The sequence below is a fragment of the Setaria viridis genome, chromosome 2 (assembly GCF_005286985.2).
Source record: "Setaria viridis chromosome 2, Setaria_viridis_v4.0, whole genome shotgun sequence".
Taxonomy (NCBI): Eukaryota; Viridiplantae; Streptophyta; class Magnoliopsida; order Poales; family Poaceae; genus Setaria; species Setaria viridis.
This window is the reverse complement of record NC_048264.2, coordinates 9,256,177-9,276,697: the sequence shown is the minus strand read 5'-3', so window position 1 is coordinate 9,276,697 and position 20,521 is coordinate 9,256,177. Positions and strand designations below refer to the sequence as shown.

The 20,521-nt window shown below is 45.7% G+C and overlaps 1 protein-coding gene across 1 annotated transcript; it reads left to right on the top strand.

The window, feature by feature from the left end:
- Positions 1 to 997: 997 nt before the first annotated feature.
- On the top strand, positions 998 to 4,648 carry LOC117845540 (BTB/POZ domain-containing protein At2g13690). The gene is made up of 2 exons (XM_034726598.2): positions 998 to 1,898; positions 3,543 to 4,648. The coding sequence occupies exons 1-2, from the start codon at positions 1,125 to 1,127 to the stop codon at positions 4,470 to 4,472; spliced, it is 1,704 nt and encodes a 567-aa protein (XP_034582489.1). The 5' UTR covers positions 998 to 1,124; the 3' UTR covers positions 4,473 to 4,648.
- The last annotated feature ends 15,873 nt before the right edge of the window (positions 4,649 to 20,521 follow it).

Sequence of the window (20,521 nt, the reverse complement as noted above, 5' to 3'; positions counted from 1 at the left end):
TTTACTGGTATCTCACAATAACGTTTTTGACGTGCTATCCTGAGAGGAGGGAGAGTGGGAGATTAGCGGAGAAATGACCGCTGCCACAAGTCACCAACACTGCCTCTCAGCCATCAGACTCGCCACAAGTTACTCAAAAACACTGCCTCTCAGCTAGGGATGTCAAGGGTACCCGCTACCCGTTTACCTACGGATAAAAACCCTATTAGGGTGTGGGTATGGGGATTTTTCTCCCTCAATGGGTATCTTAGTGGATGATTCTGTCACCCATCAGGTGTAGTGGGTGTAGGTGCATCCTTGCATCCCCATACCCGTCACCCGTTGGGATCCATTTACATATGATACTTATGATTATTTCTAGTGTATATCATAAATTGAAGATATAAGAGACTCTATCTGTATGCTTTTACAATTAGTTACATGTTTTGTTGCATTAGCTACAATTATATTGAAGTGGGTATGGGTCATCTGCTACGTACCTGTTACCTGATGGGTGGTGGGTGTGGAGAAATTCAAGACACGAGGTGGATATATGAATGGTGGGGTGTTTTTCCTATGAGTAGGTTTGAGGAGGCATTACCGATCGATCGGTATGTACCTGTTGCCCATCCCTGCTCTCAGCCATCAGGCTCTCGTCCCCCCCCCCCCCCCCCCCCCCCCCCCCCCCCACGTGCGCCGATCACACGTGTCGCGCCGCCAGGTGACGACGCCCGCCGCGCCCCACGCCGCAGAAGATCCCAACCGCCTCTTACCCGCGCAGCCGCTCCAGTCACGGGCTCACGGGGTATCCGAGGCGCGCACCCGCCCACCGCTCCACCTCCAGGTGGGCCCTACGTGCTAACGGTCCATGGACCCGGTCCACGGGGCCACCTCACGGACCGCGGCGCCAGGTTGGCAGGCCAGCCACAGCCAGTGCCCACACAGAGACACAAGCGAAGCAGTGGAAGAGGAAGCTCACTGGATTGCGAGCTGCTCACTCCTCGAATCCCTCGCCCCACCTCCCAACCCCCCATGGCCGCCACCCCCTCCTCCGCCCCATCCCAACACTAGCGCGCCGGACCACCAGTCCACCACCACCAGCAGCTGCACTCCAGATCTCCCGCCGTCGCGTCGCGTTGGGTCACATGGCGGCGGACGCGGCGCGGGGCCCGCGCGCCCCACGTAGGCGCGGCGGCGGCGCAAGCGGCGGGGGCGCCGCGCGCGTGCGCCCGCGCGCCTGGTGCTGCTCCTTCGCCGGCGCGCCGGATAGCCCCGACCTCCGCCCGCTCCCCCCGTCCTCCGCCGCCGCAGCTGTCGCGTCCCCGGCGGCGGGGAGGAAGCTGCCGCCCAAGTCCCCCTCGGCGCCGTCGTTCCACGGCTCGCCGACCTCGTCCAGGCTAGCGGGCCTCGGCGGGCTCATCGACCCGCGCCGCATCCTCTCGCCGGGCCGCGTCTCCCCCATCGACCCCGACGGCGTGGTCCCGCCGCCCCTCCCGCTCCCCCCTCCGCCGCCAACCGCGGCGGCGCCGGCTCCGACCGAGGACGCGGCTGTCGTCGTGGTCCCCGCGGAGCGGCCGGCATTGGCGTCCGCGTCGGCTTCGGTGGCGCCGCTGGTGGCCGTGGGGGAGGAGGCGGCAGCTGGCGGTGCCGCGCTGGATCTGAGGCTCTTGCTGCGGGGGAGGGACGGGAGGTGCGTGCACATGGAGCTCGACTCCAGGGTGCTGTGCGGCTGCAGCGCCTTCTTCGCCGCCATGGCGCCCAGCGAGGACGCCGTGGCGGGTGGTGGCGGGAAGAGAATAGAGGTGGATGGGGTGGAGAATTTGGATGCTTTCAGGGCCGCAGTGGAACTAATGTACGAGCCTGATCCGATGCGGTGGCTTGCAGCTGCCGGTGTGTCGCTGGCCATCGATGTGCTAGAGGTGAGGAAGAGGAATTGGGAGCATCTATCATAGAATTGGGGAAATTTAACGGTAAAGTGGGTGGGAAAAGACGTTTTGGTGCAATGCACTAGCGGGATAGTGTCCATGATTTGGTAACTGGTACTAACTATCTGACCATTGCATTTCACTATCCATCATAGAATTGGGACAATTTAGCAGTTCTCTTAGAAATGCAGACTTTATGTGGTATCAATAGCAGTGCATATAGTCTCCTGGCACAGGGTGGAAGTAGTGCGTAGACTCGCTCTTGCCATAAATTCCCCAGCCTTGATGTTGCATTGTGAACAATTTGCACATTGTGTCACCGTAAATGAAGTCATAGGCATTGATGGGTTGCATTCTTGTTATGCTTTCATCAAAACCGTTACCTTCATGTTTTCTTGGCCAAATTCTGCATGTTGTAAGTTGTAACATAAGAGGTTTTAGATTGCTCAACTTCATACTTTATATTTCTTTTGCATGTGAATCATGCAGTGTGAATGTGTTAATTACTACAGGTATAATTTTGTTATGAACATTTCTACTTTGATAGATGGATAAGGTAATAGTGCCACCTGAAGCACTTGTAATCATTCAATTTGACCTTACCACCTTATGACTGTTCTGTGGCCTTGGAGCCTCTTTATTATAGGATAAAACATTGCTCTGTGTTTGGGCTGGCTCTAAAGGGCTTTCATGAATGATGCTTTAGTTCAATGTTTCAAAAAGCACTAAGCAGGCAGTCAGGATCCACTTAGCGCCTCGGCAGCTGTACTTTTTCCGTTCAGTTGCCCATTGTTAAATAAACAGAGTATGGCGTATTACTACAAAAAATTTGACATTATCATGCATCCATGAGTTCAGTGATCATAATTCATCTTTACTCATCTCTAATTCATCGCAAATTCGTATATAGGTGCACTTTTGTACAATGCCTAGACAAAATGCCTAGGTGTGCTTCTCTGCCTAGCGCCTAGGCGTCATGATGTTATCTAGCACCGCTTATTAGACAGAGCTTTAGTGTGTAGTCTTTTGGTGCTCAGCGTGTTTCATGTCTTTCCAAGGATCTGTGTGGATCCATTCCTAGCTCTCTTGCTCTATCCTTCTGTAGTTGACGGTTATACTGTTTTTGTACCTTCCTTTTTTCTGCTTAAATATACTAACAGGCAGTTGTCTTGTCAGTTCAAGAAAAACAAGGAGCTCATTAAGTATCCACATTTTGCCTTATGTATATGCAACACCTGTTTAATGTTAATTAATAGCATATAATCTGTCATACTAATTAGTGGTTGCTGCTGTTATTTCTCTGCTATTAGAGAACCATAATTCCCATTTTGAATAACTTTTCAATTGTGTATTCTTGTCATTTCCCAAGCTTGTTCATATGTTGAAGTAGTAATTTCAATTGGACTGTAGGCATAATTTCAACTAATACACATCTAATTTATATATACTGATGTCAAATTTAGATTAGAGTCACGTCAGCTCTAAAATATATAAACAGGGGACTAAAGGGTTATCAGCATGTCAATTTTGGCACTGGCTGTTTTTCTGTCTACTTATCTTTTGTAACCATGCCACTCAATGCTGATTACATTAGTTACCTCTGGACATTGCTAAACAGCTCTATGATTTGAATTGCAGGTATGTTCCTCAATCATGTTCGACAGAGGAATAAAATCATGCTTGACATACATAGAAGCTGTTCCCTGGAGTGAGAATGAGGAAGACAAGCTGAAGAATCTCTTTGCAAGATTCACGTTTGATGAAGCAATATCCCAGGATATACTGGCAAGATTGCGTCCGCACAGCTGGAAAAGCTCAGATGACCTCACGGTGCAGCTTATCCAATCTGTCACTAGCAGCACCAACAGCGGAGCAAGAAAAGACATGCAATCTCTGGTAAATGGTCTTCTAAGCAAAAGTTCAGTCTATCAAAAGGACACCTCAGGGCTAAACAAGGAGAGCCTGTACCAAATCTGTTATTCTTGTTTGGATTCACTGGTTGATCTCTTTGAGGAGGCCACAGAATCAACAGATCACACAGGTCAGGCTGTGGTAGTTAGAGGGAGTAAGCCACTGATCGAGCGGGTATCTAGCCAAACAGAGAACCTCAACTGGCTCTTAGACATCCTTTTGAACAATGACATGGCGGAGGAATTTGTAGAACTGTGGGCGAAGCAAGACAGGCTCATCAGGATGCACGAGCAAGCATCACCGATGATCAGGTATGAGCTAAGCCGAATATCAGCTTGCGTGTTCATTGCACTTGGCAAAGGAAAAGTGCAGTGCCGTGGCGACGTACGGAGCCTTCTCTTTCACGGATGGTTCAGCACGATGCTGTTGGATTTTGGCTGGCTACAGCGCTGTTCCAAAGGTCTTGATATCAGATCATTGGAAGAGAATTTAGGGCGAGGTCTTCTAACCCTCCCACTCAGGCAGCAGCAGAGTTTGTTTGAGGAATGGTTCCAGTTCTATGCGACTAAAGGAGCTGAGTGTCCGAACCTTATTAGATCTTTCCAGGTATGGTGGAGAAGGTCTTTCATTAGATCATCGGTAGAACCTCGAAGCTAAGGTTTCTTCTTGATCTATTAGTATGCGCTGTGTGTATGATTTGTAAAATTGGAACTGTTGTGATGACCCGTAGAGTTGAATATCGTTTTCTGTAGTTTAGCTCTTCCTGTTGTATGTGAATAGCTGGGTGAATTTATTTGAGGAATGGATAGCAGCTGTGATGTGTGGTTTAGCAAGGGATGGTGTCGTTCTTAAACTGTTATTGTTACTACCTCTGGTCATAAATACTTGGCATTTTAGATGATCTAAGTTATGATTTTGGGATGCTATAGCCCACAAATGTGAATATGATAAGTGCCTTTTAGGATGATAAAATTCTGAATTTTGGATGTCCCACAGATATCCAGGACATAGGTCTAGCCACTCCAGTTTGTAGTCCATTTTATTAACGTAGCTCGTATACCCATAAGAAGACTCTAATGAGAGATGATTTTCTTTATGTGAATCAGTATTTTCCAGTCAGACATTTTTGCTGTCTTTATTAGTACTAACTACATGGGATCAAGGTTGTGCTGAACTGTCGAAGTAGCCATAACAATACGAACTTCAATCAAAATTTGAATTTTGAAGCACCATAAGATCCCACAGATGCTAAGATCATGGTAAAGTGCTACACTGCTACACGGTTATGATGGAGAATATCTTTTATCAAGCGCCTGAATTTGTTGTGCGGGCAGATGTTACACGAGTAGTTCAATTTGGATCGTATTTCAACCGTGATATCGTAATGGTTCTATCGCATTTGTATGCGACCACATGAGCAGAAGATATAAAAGCAAATACATGTATAGAGTTAGTTGGGCAGGAAATACAATTAGTTGCTGCTCCACACTGTCAAGCATATCATGTGCTGGTACTATACGACTTACAAGAAGAAGCACAGCTCTAGCGCTACTAGTTAATGCTGAGGAATTTACATGTGCATTTCAACACCATTTGTGAGGTTTGTACCTGGAATTCACTCTTTTGAGTAGCTTCTGCGCTTCTTCACGGTTGTTAGTTATATTTTGAAGACGAAAGGCGTGCTTAAATTTTTGAATTGAACCTGGTTTCTCTAGAGACGGAAGCAAATCGAGTTAACTTGCAGTCTATTGGAACAGTGTTAGGCCCCATTTTGGACCAGCCTTTTCTTCTGTTGCTTGCCCCACCCTTGTGTTGCTTGCTCCTCTAAAGGGCGGCTTTCGTTAGAATGTAAACGCAGAAGCGGTGGAGCACCTGCTTCCCTCCGCATCGCAAATTCCAGACGCCTTCCGATCCCATCCATTCATGTGGAGCAAATAAAACTATGCCATGGATGCATGCCCTGCTAGATGCTACAAGAGGTCAAGAGAGTTTCCATCTACGTACATTTGTAACTTGAAAGAAAAAAAATCTTCACATGAAGCTTGAACAGAATGCTCCAGGCCTTCCCCAGCGTGACATATAGGGCTGGGGCTGGACAAAGAAAAGCTCGAGCACACATGCTTCCTCTCTTTAAAGTTGGACTAGTGCTATAGATGCCATTGTAAAGGAGATGAACACCAGATACAGTCCTCGGAAAGGCTAAGTACGTCGTGGTGTTTTTCTTTTTGTTCTTGGCTTTGTGGTTTGTTCCCTTCTTCTAACAAAAAATACGGTAAATCTCTTGCTGTTCCGTTTAAATAAAAGGAACTGCTGCGGTTTGGTACAATGATCACACTTGTTCACGGTTGGTTTGTGAAGGTGAAAGGTGTGCTTGAATTGGAGGAAACTGAATTTGGGGCAGCTTGTCTCACCCGAACGGTGGCCTTTTGTGACCGAACTGCTCCTCCAATACGTCCGACCTTAATATTAATTAGCATGTAAACACGGAAGTGATGGAGCACGCGCTTCCCTCACCTTGGCAAATTCCATGGATGCATGGAAATGCCTCCAACAGTCCAACATGTGGCGCATGAATGAAGTCTCTCTTTTAAACTGGACCAGGGCTATGCAACTTACAAATTAAAGGAGATGAACACACAAAGTATTTACTTTTAACGTCATAGCCAATGTAGCTACTTAGAGATCCAGTTTAATGTATGGCTGCGTGGCCAAAGATATTTACTTTTCATCATCCTTGGTAATGCGTACATTATGCTTTTCTAATGTCCTCCCTGTTTATGCAGTATCTTGTGCTTCCATGGGCAATAATTTGTTGGACCAAAAGGTTATTGTAAACACCAAGATTTTCATAAGGTAAATTCTGGAGTAGTTTCAGCAAAGCAAGATTTTGTTGGACCAAAAGCAAGCAAAGCAAGCAAACACCAAGATTTTCTAATGGCCAAGCATGCATCAAGGTACATATGTTGCATAGACTTGCAATTGAAAATTGATATTAAATAGATAACTAATCATGCTCTGCTTTACTGTACACGAAACTGAAAGGCGCACATGCATATCATTGTTGTTTGCAAAAGGTTATTCATTGGTGAATTAGCTGCCCAGGCCCTGCTCTCCCGCCATCACCAACGACGTCTTTCAGGAGCACAAAGTGAAGCTGAAGCCGATGGCTGCTGCTGTGCAGGGTGCTAACGGCTCGGAGATCACCAGCTGTTTCTTCCACCCGCTTTGCAAATTCCAGACGCCTTCCAATCCCATCCATTCATGTGGAGCAAATAAAACTATGCCATGAATGCATGCTTCGCTACCAGGGATCAAGAGAATGCTCCAGGTCTGTGCCACATATAAAGGAGTTGAACACCCGAGACAGTCCTAGCACATGGAAGAGAGTTAGACTAGAGGAGAATTTAGGGCGAGGTCTTCTATAACCCTCCTTCTCAGGCAGCAGCAGAGTTTGTTTGACGAATGGTTCCAGTTCTACATGACTAAAGTAGCTGAGTGTCCGAACGTTAATTGTTGGACCTTTCCAGGTATGGTGGAGGAGGTCTTTCATTAAATCATCGGTAGAACCTTGAAGCTAAGGTTTTTTCTTGATCTACTAGTATGCGCTGTGTGTATGATTTGTAAAATTGGAACTGTTGTGATGGCCCGTAGAGTTGAATGTTGTTTTCTGTATGTAGCCCGTTGTATGTGAATAGCTGGGTGAATTTATTTGAGGAATGGATTGCAACTGTGATGCGTGGTTTAGCAAGGGATGGTACCGTTCTTAAAATGTTATTACTGCCTCTTGTCATAGATGCTTGACATTCTGGATGAGATCAGGTCAGACATACAATTTATACGAGGTATGATTTTAGGATGTTGTATATCCCGCAAATGCGAATATGATAAGTGTCTTTTAGGGTGAACAAGCTAGTTCTGGTTCTTAATTGATGTCCCACAGATATTCGGAACAGAAGCCTAGCCACTCCAGTCTGTGGTCGATTTCAGTAACTGTGAACTCACCAGCTGGTCTTGCGGACTTCTCTAAGGCCACTACGCAAATTCCGGACGCCTTCCAATCCCATCCGTGTATGTGTGGAGCAAAACTACGCCATGGATGCATGCCCTGCTACATGCTAAATATACAAGAGGTCAAGAGAGTTTCCATGCACATACACCTATAACTCGAAAGAAAATCTTCATATGAAGCTTGAACAGAATGCTCCAGGTCTACCCCATCGTGACACATTATATATAGAACTGCAGGGCAAATAAAAGCTGGAGCACACACGCTGTCTGTCTTTAAAGTTGGACTAGTGCTATGCCATCTGTAAAGGAGATGAACACCAGAGACAGTCCTCGGACTTAAAAGACCCGTTTGGAAATTATCTGCTCTTTGATTGTTAGTATGTCAGCTTGAGTTGGAATCAAGAAGTGTTCGTGTCGTTTATGCTCCTTTTTGAACTTTGTCCAACAGGAAGCTGAGTCTGATCTCACTTAACACGTATACATAGGGCTGACCTTAGTCGAGTGTTTTGCTGTTCTATATCAGAAGTTGTCAATGTGCACCCTGAGTTAAGGGTTTTGAGTATAGCTATAAACTTTTTGTTAAGTTGTTGTGTTGTAAAATTTATATCTTGAATGATCAACAGGGGGCATCTGCCCTTTCACCGAAAAGAAAAAGCTCGTCTACACTAGTATGAACGCATATCGACTTGATAGTTGAAATCAACTATATATAACTTCTTGGATGTGTACTCAATACACATGCTAATGATTGCATTATTTATCCAATTACACAAGGTATAGATTGCATTATTTATCCAATATTTGTGTGCTACCGCATCAACAGAACATATAAAGGCATTACATGCATGTTTTTTTAGATTAAGGACCAAAGTCTGGTCTCAGCCATTAAAGTTTGACAACTTACAACCGAAGAGAAACAAACTGCCACTTTTAAGCAGCTACACCAACATCAACTTTGAAACAAAAGAGAAAGAAACAGAGATTCTGCTACTAAAGCAGAATCAGACTAGTTCTTGATCCTCTTCAAGATATTCCAACCTGCCTTGCTAAGGATTTCCATAGTTGAGAAATGTAAATGTTACCATGGAGTTTGTGGGTGCGTGGCATTATTGGCAACTCCTTTTTCTCATTGGCATGGGCAGCGGATTGACAAGGTTTGCATCTATATGTGCTGGTACGGTATGACTTACAAGAAGCAGAGCGCTATTAGCTAGGTATCCCGATGAATTTACATGTGCATTTCAACATCATTTGTGATTTTTGCATCTGGAGTGTCTCCGCCGATCAACCCAAAATATACATTGCCTTCACACTTTTAAGAACTACTGCGGTTTAGTACAATGATCAACCTTCTTCACGGTTTGCGAAGACGAGAGGCATGCTTGCATGTAGTTGAATTGGAGGAAACTGAACTAACTTTTACAGTCTATCGGAACAGAGTTCAGACCCATTTGGGGCAGCTTATCAAAGCTCATCCGACCGAACTGCTCTTCCAACACATCCGGCCTTAATAAGCTATTATCATGTAAATGCAGAAGTGGTGGGGCACCTGCTTCCCTCCACTTGTCAAATTCCAGACGCCTTCCAATCCCATCCATGCCTAAGACTATGCCATGGATGCATGCCTTGCCCTTGCTACCAGGGAAATGCATTGTCTGCCTCCTACATAGAAAATTGTCACATGAATGAAGTCTGAACAGTGTGACAATAAATAGGGTAGCAAGGAAAAATAATGTAACCTCCAGCAGACACGCTGTCTCTCCTTTAAATTGGACGAGGGCTATGCAACCTACAAATTGAAGGAGATGAACACACGGGGTAGTCCTGGACAACATGGACGAGGCACACCAGGCCATCCGCCTGAGATTGTCCTTGTGACCCATTTGAAATTATCTGCTTTTTTATTAAGCCAACCCGGGTGCGAGAGTCAAGACGTGTGATAGTTTATGCTCCTTTTGATTTACTTTGTTGAACAGAAAGCAGCCGAGTCTGATCCTCACCTAACACTTGAGATGCCGGTGGGCTAGTACTTGGTGATGAGCGATTGACAACACGGTGTGCGTGTGACGTGTCTCTTAGCAGGTGTGGTTGCAGGTGACAGGTGGAGACGAGGTACATGCGGCGACGAGTGAAGAACGGGGATAGGATCCCATGCCGACGAACCGTGGGACGGTGAAGGGTGGATCAAGGCTCGCGTTCGAGGGACAGGCGATCGTGCGGTGTACGTCTACTGTACCTGGCTACACGGCGAGAGGACGTCAAGGGAGGTTTTCGGATTACACCACAAAATCCGGGGTTCGCTGGTTGAGCCATAAAGCCATGCAATCGTACCGGGACGCTCGTGCGGCGAGCGTTGGCCGAAGATGGAAATTCCGGCGATCGCGATACGATTTCGGATGGTCGTGCGGCGACATCGTGAGGATCACATCACGGAGATGGAGGAATCGCGGACATCGCGGAATTTGTCATGGAGGACGTAACTGGAATTTACGCACCTACGTTAAATTTATTTAGCGTAGGGGGCTATGTGTAAATAGGCCGTGCCACCCTAAGGATATAAATACGTGGCACCTAGGGTTGAGAGAGTTTGAGCCCTTTTGCTACAGCACTCGGCGCTACAGTACTCGGTGCTACAGTAACTCGCGATTACTGTTCATCGCGATTAGTTACTGTTCATCGTGGTTACTGTTCACACGCGGTACTGTTCATCGTCGCAGGTACTGTTCATCTCTCTCTAGTCTAGCCTAGGGTTTCAATCTAAGTGAGGGATTTTTATTGATCTCTCCAATTAAGAGAGGGAGGATGTTTGGGCGGAGGCTAGATGCACTTTTGTAAGCACATTACTTGTCTCAATTTTTCATATTAGTGAATTAATCTATGTGCTTGTGCGTCATGTTGTGCTGAGGTTAAGATTGATTTGATCCATCTAAAATCATGCTAGGGCATCTTATTAGAGCTTAATCTATTCTCGTCATTGTCTGATACAGTCTGCTTGTTCCTTTAATATCTCAAGATCCGAAAGTGCGATTGACATGATTCCAGTTGGGTTAGTTGCATAATTTTGTATGGATTTTTCTGTCAAATTTTTAGGTTGATCGGTCTTACGGATTTTCGTCCATATCTTTTTTATTAAGGAAACAGTATTCTGTCCAGATTTGAAAAACGTGATTTAATTAGGTTTTGAGAGGAAGGGGAAGTGTTAAACTTTATTTTTTGAACTTGCGCCCATTCACCCCCCTCTGGTCGCCGTTTCGGTCCTTCAACACTAAACATAGGGCTGGCCTTAGCCGAGTATACATGCATCAAGTTCAAGTGTTTTGCTGCTCTATCACAAGCTGTCAATATGGCCCTTGAGTTAGGAGTTTCGAGTATAACTATAATTCTCTTTTCTTAAATTCTTGTATTCTAAAATTTATCTTTGGATCTACCCTTTCGCGAAAAAAGGCGGGAGGCATCTACACTAGTATGCACATGTATACACCTTCATAGTTTTGAAACCAACTGCATATAACTTCCTGGACGTGTACACAATTACACAAAGCTGAAGACTATTTTCTTTATCCAATATTGCTATATGAGAACCTCACATTCCTTACAGATCTTGGTTATGTAGGATCAACACGTTAAGGTGAATTCGACCAACCTAACCTGGAACACCAAAATGGGGTTTAAAACTACTAGTTGCTTGATGCATTGGGATGAAGCCAAAACTCCATGCTATAGTTGAAGAAACACAGCTCATGCAGTTTGTACTCCATTTCAGTAACACAGCTCATATACCATGATGATTTTTCTATGTGAATCAGTGCTTCCAAATCGATCGTGTTTTCTTGTTGTCTTTACATTATATTAGTACTGACTGTTTGGGGTCAAGTCTCTGCGGAAGTGGCGGTAAGAATGTAAACTTGAATCAAAATTTGAGTTCTGAAGCACCAAGATCCTATAGAAATACTGGTTGGAACTAATTTTGGACTGATATTCCTATGTTATCGTACAGTCTCTTGAGATGTTTTCGCCTCAACAAATTGGAGCCCGTCACTTGACAAATTCCGGATGCCTTCCAATCCCATGCAGGCGAGCAAGACTATGACATGGATGCCTTGCTATTTTCTACAAGGGACAAAGGGTTTCCGGCAAATGACTCGCCTAGTTCCATGGCAGTTCAGGCACTAAGCGTCTAAAACTCAAATTGCCGGCCGCGTGATGAACGCCTACGTGTCTACCCTGCGTGACATTATATAGGAGGAATTGAAGAAAAAGCTCGATAGCACGCACATGGTCTCTCTTTAGGATCGAACCAGAGTGCTTTGGCATTCATATAAAAGGGATGAACACACTTGGTACTTGGTAGTTCCAGGACGTAATAAATAAGAGTTCCATCATTCTCGATCTTTGCATGGTGATCACGTCGACCATCAGCAGCGAAGACCGTCCATGAGCTTACCACGCACGCACTGCAGCAGCGGCGGCTGCGCTAGCTTGGGCACAAGTGCAGGTGGCGCCACCGGCAGGGTAGCATGGCAGATCAACGACAAACCATCCGCATGTGACACTTCACTGGGTCGAGTTCAACAATCAACAAAAGAGCTCCTCATACCTGTTGTCACCAGTCACCACTGAGTCTGCTGTTTTGGCCCTTAACAGCTCACTGCGGCCCATTTACAAACTATGCTTTAGGGATGTTACTTCCTACAAAATGCGAATATGATAGTCTCTTTTAGAGCGATCAAATTCTGGATCTTGATGTCCAACAGATATCGAGAACAGAGGCCTAGCTGCTCTAGTTTGTAGTCCATTTCATCAACGCAGCTCATATACCCATGTGAAGTCGATGGAGTGATATGATTCATTTTAATGTGAGTTAGTACATCCAAATCGACCTTCTGCTTCTGGTTGTCTTGACACAAGTACTGACCTGGGAGTAGTTTCTGCCCAGCCAGCTTGAATCCACCACTCAGTAGCAGATGGCACAGTCTTCACACGCTGTTTATGGAAGGATAGGAACTGGTCATGGCTAACATGGATGCATGAAATTCCTCGTACCTCCTGCTCCCAGCAACATGTTCAATTGGCAGTGTATGAGCTTCTTCAACGTTGTTTCTGATCTCCATTTCATCAGACGTTTTGTAAAATGAAATGGAGGTGCAACATGGAAATATATATAGGTGTAGTATACGATACAAGTACGATCTAGCATGTGCTGCTTTGATAACAGAGTTACTACACACTGATGATGCCGTTTCACAGTATATGAGGAAGTACATGCATGAGCGCCTTGATGCCACTGGGAACACACATGGATCACCACTAAAATGAGTGTTGAAATCACTGTTATTTCATTTTCCCCTTCAGGGTTCATATAAGTAAAAATCAGATAAGGTATTGACACGACAAAGGTCACTTGATGCCAGTCTAAATGACAAACGAAACTACATATTGAGGTCAATCTCCTGGTGGAAGCAATGGTTCAGGTGTTAGCTGCATATTGAGATGAAACTCGAATAGAAACCAATATCAAGGAGACCAAAGCTGAGTAACTACAACCAGTCTGATTCTTGCCTCAAAGTCCTTGCTGAGCAAGCAATATTTGAGGTGCCAGCTATAATGTTTTTGATTTATTTTGAGCACATTTTCATCTATCAGCAGATGAAAATAATGAACACTCTGTGTTAATTTTCTCCACAATACTCCGTTTCTAGGTTGAAACCAAACAAGGGAACGGAATTTTGAAGCAATTATTTTATAGACAAAGAATCTCATAGTATCTCAAATAAAACTGCATGTTTATTTATAATACACTAGCTCGCGCATGAAGCAAATTAAATCTAAGTTCCCTCATGGAATGTACCGCTCTGGATGTTGTCTTTTTTCCCATATAGAGAGTCGCAGGCATTACACGGCAGAGTCAGCGAAGGTGAGATATCATGCTGTGCGCCCTGTGACGCAACAGCAATAACGTAACATGTATTGACGTTGCTTCATCTGAGAGATTTTGGTGTGTTGGTGATTATGAGTGGTAAAACAATTGTGTCATACAACTGTTCTCGAGAACAGCAGGGATATACAAAGATGGCTAGTTCTACCAGTTCTAACGCCATCTTCATCATCCTCACTACTCTCCAAATTGATCAAGGGCTGTGACCGCCGAGAAGATTTAGAAGCTGATTGACGAACTCTTTTTGTCCCGTGGCTATCCACAATATGTGGCAGACTCTGTTCTGCTGGGTTACTAAAAATACTAAGAAAACCACTAGGTGGATAAATTCCACTGCAAAACAATTAGATAAACATTTATCAACTATATCTATCTATTACCTCATTGCTTATTCTTTTGATTATCTATCGATGCGCGGATGTGCCACATTGTGAATAAAAAAAAATCTACAACATTGCAATCATTAATAAATAAACCAACATATGCCTGCAGGGGCTGCAGGTGTGCTACTTAAAGATCATGTGCGCTTGTGCAAGAATGGGAAGACAATTAAGCTCATGGAAGAATAAATTACCATTTGAGGACCAATGGTGGTCACCCTTGATGATGAGTGATTGACAACGTTGTGTTGGATTGATGTTGCTCTTGGCTTGTGATGTGCAAGTGTAGGATGCGACGTGACGGTCGACGGCGTGCGGGGAAGGTCAATCGAAAGATTCGTGCCGATGGATCAAGGGCGGTGAAGGATGAACGCGAGTAGGCTTGGACCGATAGACCTGAGGAGTCCGGGCGAAGTCATGGGCGGTTCACATGGTGCAGGGAATGGCGGGAGGACATGACGAGATGGAGACGGCGTCGGTCGAGTCGAGCGGGAGGCTTGGTGGAGGCCGGACACGCGTCGATATCGAGGAGGTCACGTAACGACCAAGCGAAGATGGATGGTTTGGGTGGTTTGGGCCTCAAAACCACCGCACAGGCCGGTTTCCCGGTTTGGGCCTCAAAATCGGGGGCGAGCCCGGTGCGGCCGGAACTTCGAGAAGGAGGGCACGTGGCGTCATCGCGAAGTTTACGTCGAGGCGAAGCAAAGTCATGAAGGCGGCGTGTCCGTCCGATGCGCGGATAAAAACTTGGACCAAAATACCCCTGCATGTGTAGTTATCCAAGTTGTAGCTGTAGGGGTAGTATTGTCTTTCGTCCTGGACTATAAATAGGGATGGAGGGCTGGTTATTTCAGCACCTCTTTGCTTAGCAACTCATTATCATTTGGCTTAGAGGCTAGTCATGTGCTTAAAGTGAGAGGAGAAAGGGAGATTAGAGAGTGATTACTCTTTTCTCTTGATTTCTTCATCTTTAGTGGGTGATGAAGGGAGGAGGCTAGTCCTCATCTTGTATAGAAGATGTTCTCGTGATTTAGCCTTGTTTGTTGTCTCAAATCATGCTAAATCTTTGATTCCCGAGCGTTTTTCTTTTTTCCTATTGTTGGAACTATTTTTGGGGAATTTACGTTCATCATGTTTGAGCCCGGATCTCGTGAATTTGGTTGAAGGGAAATGTTGCAAGGACCTTAGGGAACATCTTTGATATGATCCTCTTCAAATCCCTCACGAATCTGGCTTGATTTTTGAATTTTCCCAAATCGTGTTCTTGAGTTAGGGTTTTGGTTTTCTTCAAAATTTGCAATGAATACTTGAGCTTTTTGAGAGTTGTCTCATGGATCTATTTGCCTTTGGGTATTGCATCTTTGTCTCAAGTTTTGTTTCGAATTGTGGAGTATCGAGAAAGGAATTTTGGATTGAAGTGTGGCCGGCGTTCTTGTTGTGTTCTTCGGTTCTTTCTGTTCTTCCTTGTGCAGGTGTCGAGCAAAGCGATTCGCAGCAGCAGGAGCAGCACGCTCGTGGGCAACGCAGGCCGAAGCAGCAGCAGCGTGCAGGCTTGAGCAAAGCCGGCCCAGTTCGCGTGTGCCGGCAGCCCAGCGTGCAAAGCTGAGCAGCAGGCTTGGCCCAGCTCGCGCGTGCCAAGCAGCCCAGAGCGCACGCTCGCTTGCGGCCCAGCACAAGCACGTGGGCCAACACAGGGGAGTCCCAGGTTCGTGCTTCAGGCAGGTCACCAGGTTTAGGAAGCCCACGCAAGGAGCAGATCAGCTACTTTGGTCTTTTATTAATTCATGCACCTTGGTAGTTAATTCCTGTTTAGCTACTTAATTAGTTTTGACTCCTGCTAATCATGCTTAGCTCTTTAAATTAACTGTTTCTTCTTGCATGCTAAGTTTAGTAAGTGGTTAGTAGTATCCTTGCTTTGCCTCGTATGTGCAAATTTGATGGAATCGATTCATGCTGTGTTTCCGCTGTGATTTGAGCGTTCTCTTATCGTTCCTAGGGTGCGTGTGCTCGGGATAGGTGTTTTGTATAAATGTTTCGCCGTATTATTGAGTTGACTTGTGTCATCTTGATGATAAAACATGCGGTGTGACGTGGGGTTGCGTTTGGGATATAGGCTTTGTTCTCGTTGAGAATTTTTATAGACTCCCATTCTTCCCTTTCTTGTCAGCCTTTCGGTCCTTCACCGTTCTTGCGGATCGGAGTCCAAGCCACCATTCTGGTCCATGTGCACAGAGGACACACCTGCGCCACCGCTCGGCGCGCACCACCAAGCACACAAGCAGCAGATGACCTTGGCACTGCTGGATGCGGTACCCCACAAGGGGCCTGGATTGGCAGATCCTGGCGTGGAAGCTGGTGGCGCAGGGAACCAGCCGGGGAACCCCGGCGGCAGTTGGCCGACCAATCAACAGATGCCAGCTGGGAGCTTGTTAATGCTTGAGACGGCTCCGGCTTGGACCGGCGAGACATTCTCAAAGAGCTCTGAGGAAAGAAATAGTTGTAGGGAGAAGTTCAATCGACTCCAGGTGAAGACGATCTGGTTTTGGAGGAGAAGATTTGGCGCGCGGTCACTCATCCTTCGCGGCCAACTATTGCGCGCTCGGCGAAGGAAAAAATTGCTGGGAAGGGGGAAGCCGCTGCCCGCATGGGATCGAGGATTAACTCGTATGACCCACAAAAATCGACAAGTATCGGCTCTCTGAATACCTTGGAGAGTAGGCATGTGGATAAGTGAGCTCCGTGAATACCTTAATTAGTTACAGAATGATGTTCTCCTTGTTACATAAACTTATCAAAAAAAGTCCCCTATACATCATCATCCATGCCCCTCCGTCAAAGAAATTTGGCTTTGCATCATGGGGAGGAGGATGGACTACGACAACGCCCAAAAACACCTTTTTGGCGAGTGACTCATTTTCCCAGCGCATCCTGCCTATTCCTATACTCTAGTGCCAGATGAGAACAGAAGCTGTGTCGTGTCTTTCAAAAGTGGAGGCCACCGGATGATGGTTGGGTGAAAGTTAACACAGATGCTTCGTTCCATGCTGAAGGGTCTACAGGAGGGAGTGGTGTTGTGATTCGAGACCATCAGGGCAATCTCATTGCTGCAGAAGCACGACGACTTAAAAACATCTCTGATGTTCTGATGGCGGAAGCTCTTGCAGCAAGGGATGGCATGTTGCTTGCAGTCTCCAGAGGATGCGAGAGAATTTGTCCTGGAATCGGACAACGTTTCTCTGACAAAATTTCCTAAAGTCGGAGGTGGGAAGGAGATGCCGAATAGCAGGTTTATGGCATGATATTCGAGACTTAGGCAGTAGTGTTGCTTCTTTTCAGTGCATGTATGTCAGAAGGGATGCAAACTCTTTAGCTCACTGCCTAGCAGGGTTGACGTCGGGTAATAACCCTTTGTACTCATGGTCTGACAATTTCCCGGATTGGATTAGGGAAATATCGGATAAAGATTGTAACCTCGGCGTTAATTAATGAAAGTCTCGTTTTTGCCCAAAAAAGTGGAGCCTTGACGATTGATGTTGGAGAGATATATATTGCCTTGCGAGAAATAACTTTGGTGCACATTACACTGGTAGAGAATTGACCTTTAGTCCCGGTTGGTAGGGTGCATATCTCTCGGATATCCATCCGGGATAAACCAACCGGGACAAAAGGGGGGGGTCTTTAGTCCCGGGTATTTTAACCGGGAGTAAAGGACCCCCTTTAGTCCCGGTTGGTGTCACCAACCGGGACTAAAGGGCCTGCCACGCCAGGCGCGGGACAGGCCCTTTAGTCCCGGTTGGTGACACCAACCGGGACTAAAGGGGTCCCCTTTAGTCCCGGCTCAATTCCAACCGGGACTAAATTGCGCTTGCATGGCACTGGTGACGCCTGAATTTTTCATGCATGCATCACGTATACGTATAGTAGTACCGCGGCCCTTTTAATTTGTTAACCTTGTAGTTGAGATTTTTTTAGAACGAAATCAACTAGTATTTAAACGAATGGGATTTGTAATTATACAACTACTATATATATACACAATCCTTATACACAATTCATATACACAATTCAACTAGCTTAATTAGTACAAATCGATCATATATACAAATAAATCAAAGTATCTTCCTACGATCTTCCCGTCGTGGTGTTGCTGAGAGGAGTGTCTAATTGTCGTCCATCGTAATAAAATTCTCCTCTTGGATCTACCACCTCGTCCATTATGAATCCAATGAGACCTTCACATATTGCCGCTACTCTTTCTTCCTTCAAGAGTCCTTGTTGAATATTTAACATCTATAATTTGGAAATTTGTGAATGTTACATGAACAAATACATATAAGGAGCTAGAAAATAATTAACTAGTAATATATTTATTTTACGTACTTTAAAGTTGTGCGGCGTCATCTTCGGTCCCTTGGGTCCCAAAAAACTGTGCATGTGCTCACAGATGTAGTAGCCACATAGATTATTCCCGGGTTCCTGTCTTAAGCACTTCAGTGCGGAAAAAAATAAGTTATGAACTATTCGTGTTATACAATGTAATAAATGTGCAGACTTCATACGTACCGGGAAGTCTGTGTTCCATGTAAGATTTTCTTTGAATGGACCTTTGTGTGTCCTTATGAATTGTTTCCATGCGCTGCGGATTAGAATAATGAATGACATAGTGTAACAGGGATAAAATTTAGGAAATAAATTTTTGCATAGAGATAAAGGTCCAGAATTATTACAAGCCTAGCATGTCTTGCAATTCTTGGTAGTCCACCGGATCTTTCCGTAACGAATCAAAGACAGTGACGTGGCTTCTTTCAGGCTCAATTATAATAAGGATCCAGTAGAAGCTGCGTGCGTAAAATGTTCATGCATATTAGAGCTAACTAACATGTAGAGATAAGGAAAAAGACATCGAAAGTAGACGGTATACACACACTTACTTGAAGTTGTATGGAAGTAGTATGAAATCCTTGAATGTTTGTTTGTGTAGGAAATTGTATATTTCGGCAAAGGTTTTTTCCGGCGCTAATTGTATCTGTTGTTGGTTAACTACAGATGGATCCATGAAGCCTACATGTAGGTACGCCTCTCGGCGGCATGTCTGAATTAGCATCCTACATGAAATGGAAGATGAAGTTAGTACGGTGACGCACGCCAAAATTTACATGTAGAGATAATAAACGGACACTTACAGAATCCAAGCGCTGATCAGAGAGACGTCCAGGGCATCATGATGGTACACTTTGTATATATCCTTGAAGTCTAGCCACAGCACTTTCTCCCCTTCACCGTGAAAATCTATCGGTTTTACCTTCATGCCGATCATCTCCCTCGAGTTGGCGGATGCCGTCATGTACCATTGATGGAATTCGTACATCTTTGTTGACAGCTTCCGTAGCATTGAAGGCTTCACTAGAGGCTTGCCTAGCTCATAAGGCCATCTCGGCTTAGGGGGCGGTGCAGTTGGCGTCTCGACTTGCCCTATGCATTCATCAAGTCCCAGACCTGTTTCTTCCATGAACTTCAATATATTTGCTTGTTGATCCAAGGGCATTGCTTTTACCCGTTGAGCATCTTTCTTTGATAAATGGCTGAGGTCGGGGACTGAACCTTTGGAGGATGATTTTCCTTTTCTTTTATCCTTTTCATCAGCCTTTACTAGAGCCCGTTCATAGTTTGACAAGAGTGGTATCCTTTTCTTGGCTCCTTCCTCCATCCTGATAAAAAAGTTTAAATCCCGCCGACTTACTGGCGGTGGCTCCATCTCCCTTGCCTTTTTTAATTCGGCTTGTTTCTTGAACCACTCACTGGCCTCTTGTTGGATTTCTGCCCACTGTTCCGCATGAGACATTGCCTCAAAGCGTTCCTTGCGAGCCACTTCAGGGTCGACCTTTGTTTTCTTCTTTCGAGGCTGTATTTGCTTGGGAGGCGGTGCTCGTGACTTCTTGAGTGGTGCTGCAGGTTCCTTCGAGGGGGCCGCTCTTGGTGCCGGCGACGGTGATCGGGGAGGGGTGTTGTTATTGTCGTCGTCGCTCCCAGCACCAGGATGTGGTGGAGATGGAGACCTTGATATAGATGGAAGCGATGGTCCTGGAGCAGGAGATGCCGGTCTCGAGGTATGAGGAGAAGGTCGCTGCTCGGGATCTACGGGGAGCGATCTTGAGGTCTGAGGAGATGGCTCCGTGCGGGAAATAATGATGTAGCGTTTCTTCCATAGAATGATCCCATGAAGCGCATCTGCCAATGTCTTTTCCCCGTCGCCTCCCGGGAAGTCGAGCTCTAGACCTTCATACTGGGCATCTACTATTTGCTCGACGCAGACGCTGGCGTAGCCTGTTGGAATGTCCATGCCATGACTGCTCTGCCCTGCCAGCGTTGGTAACGCACTCCCG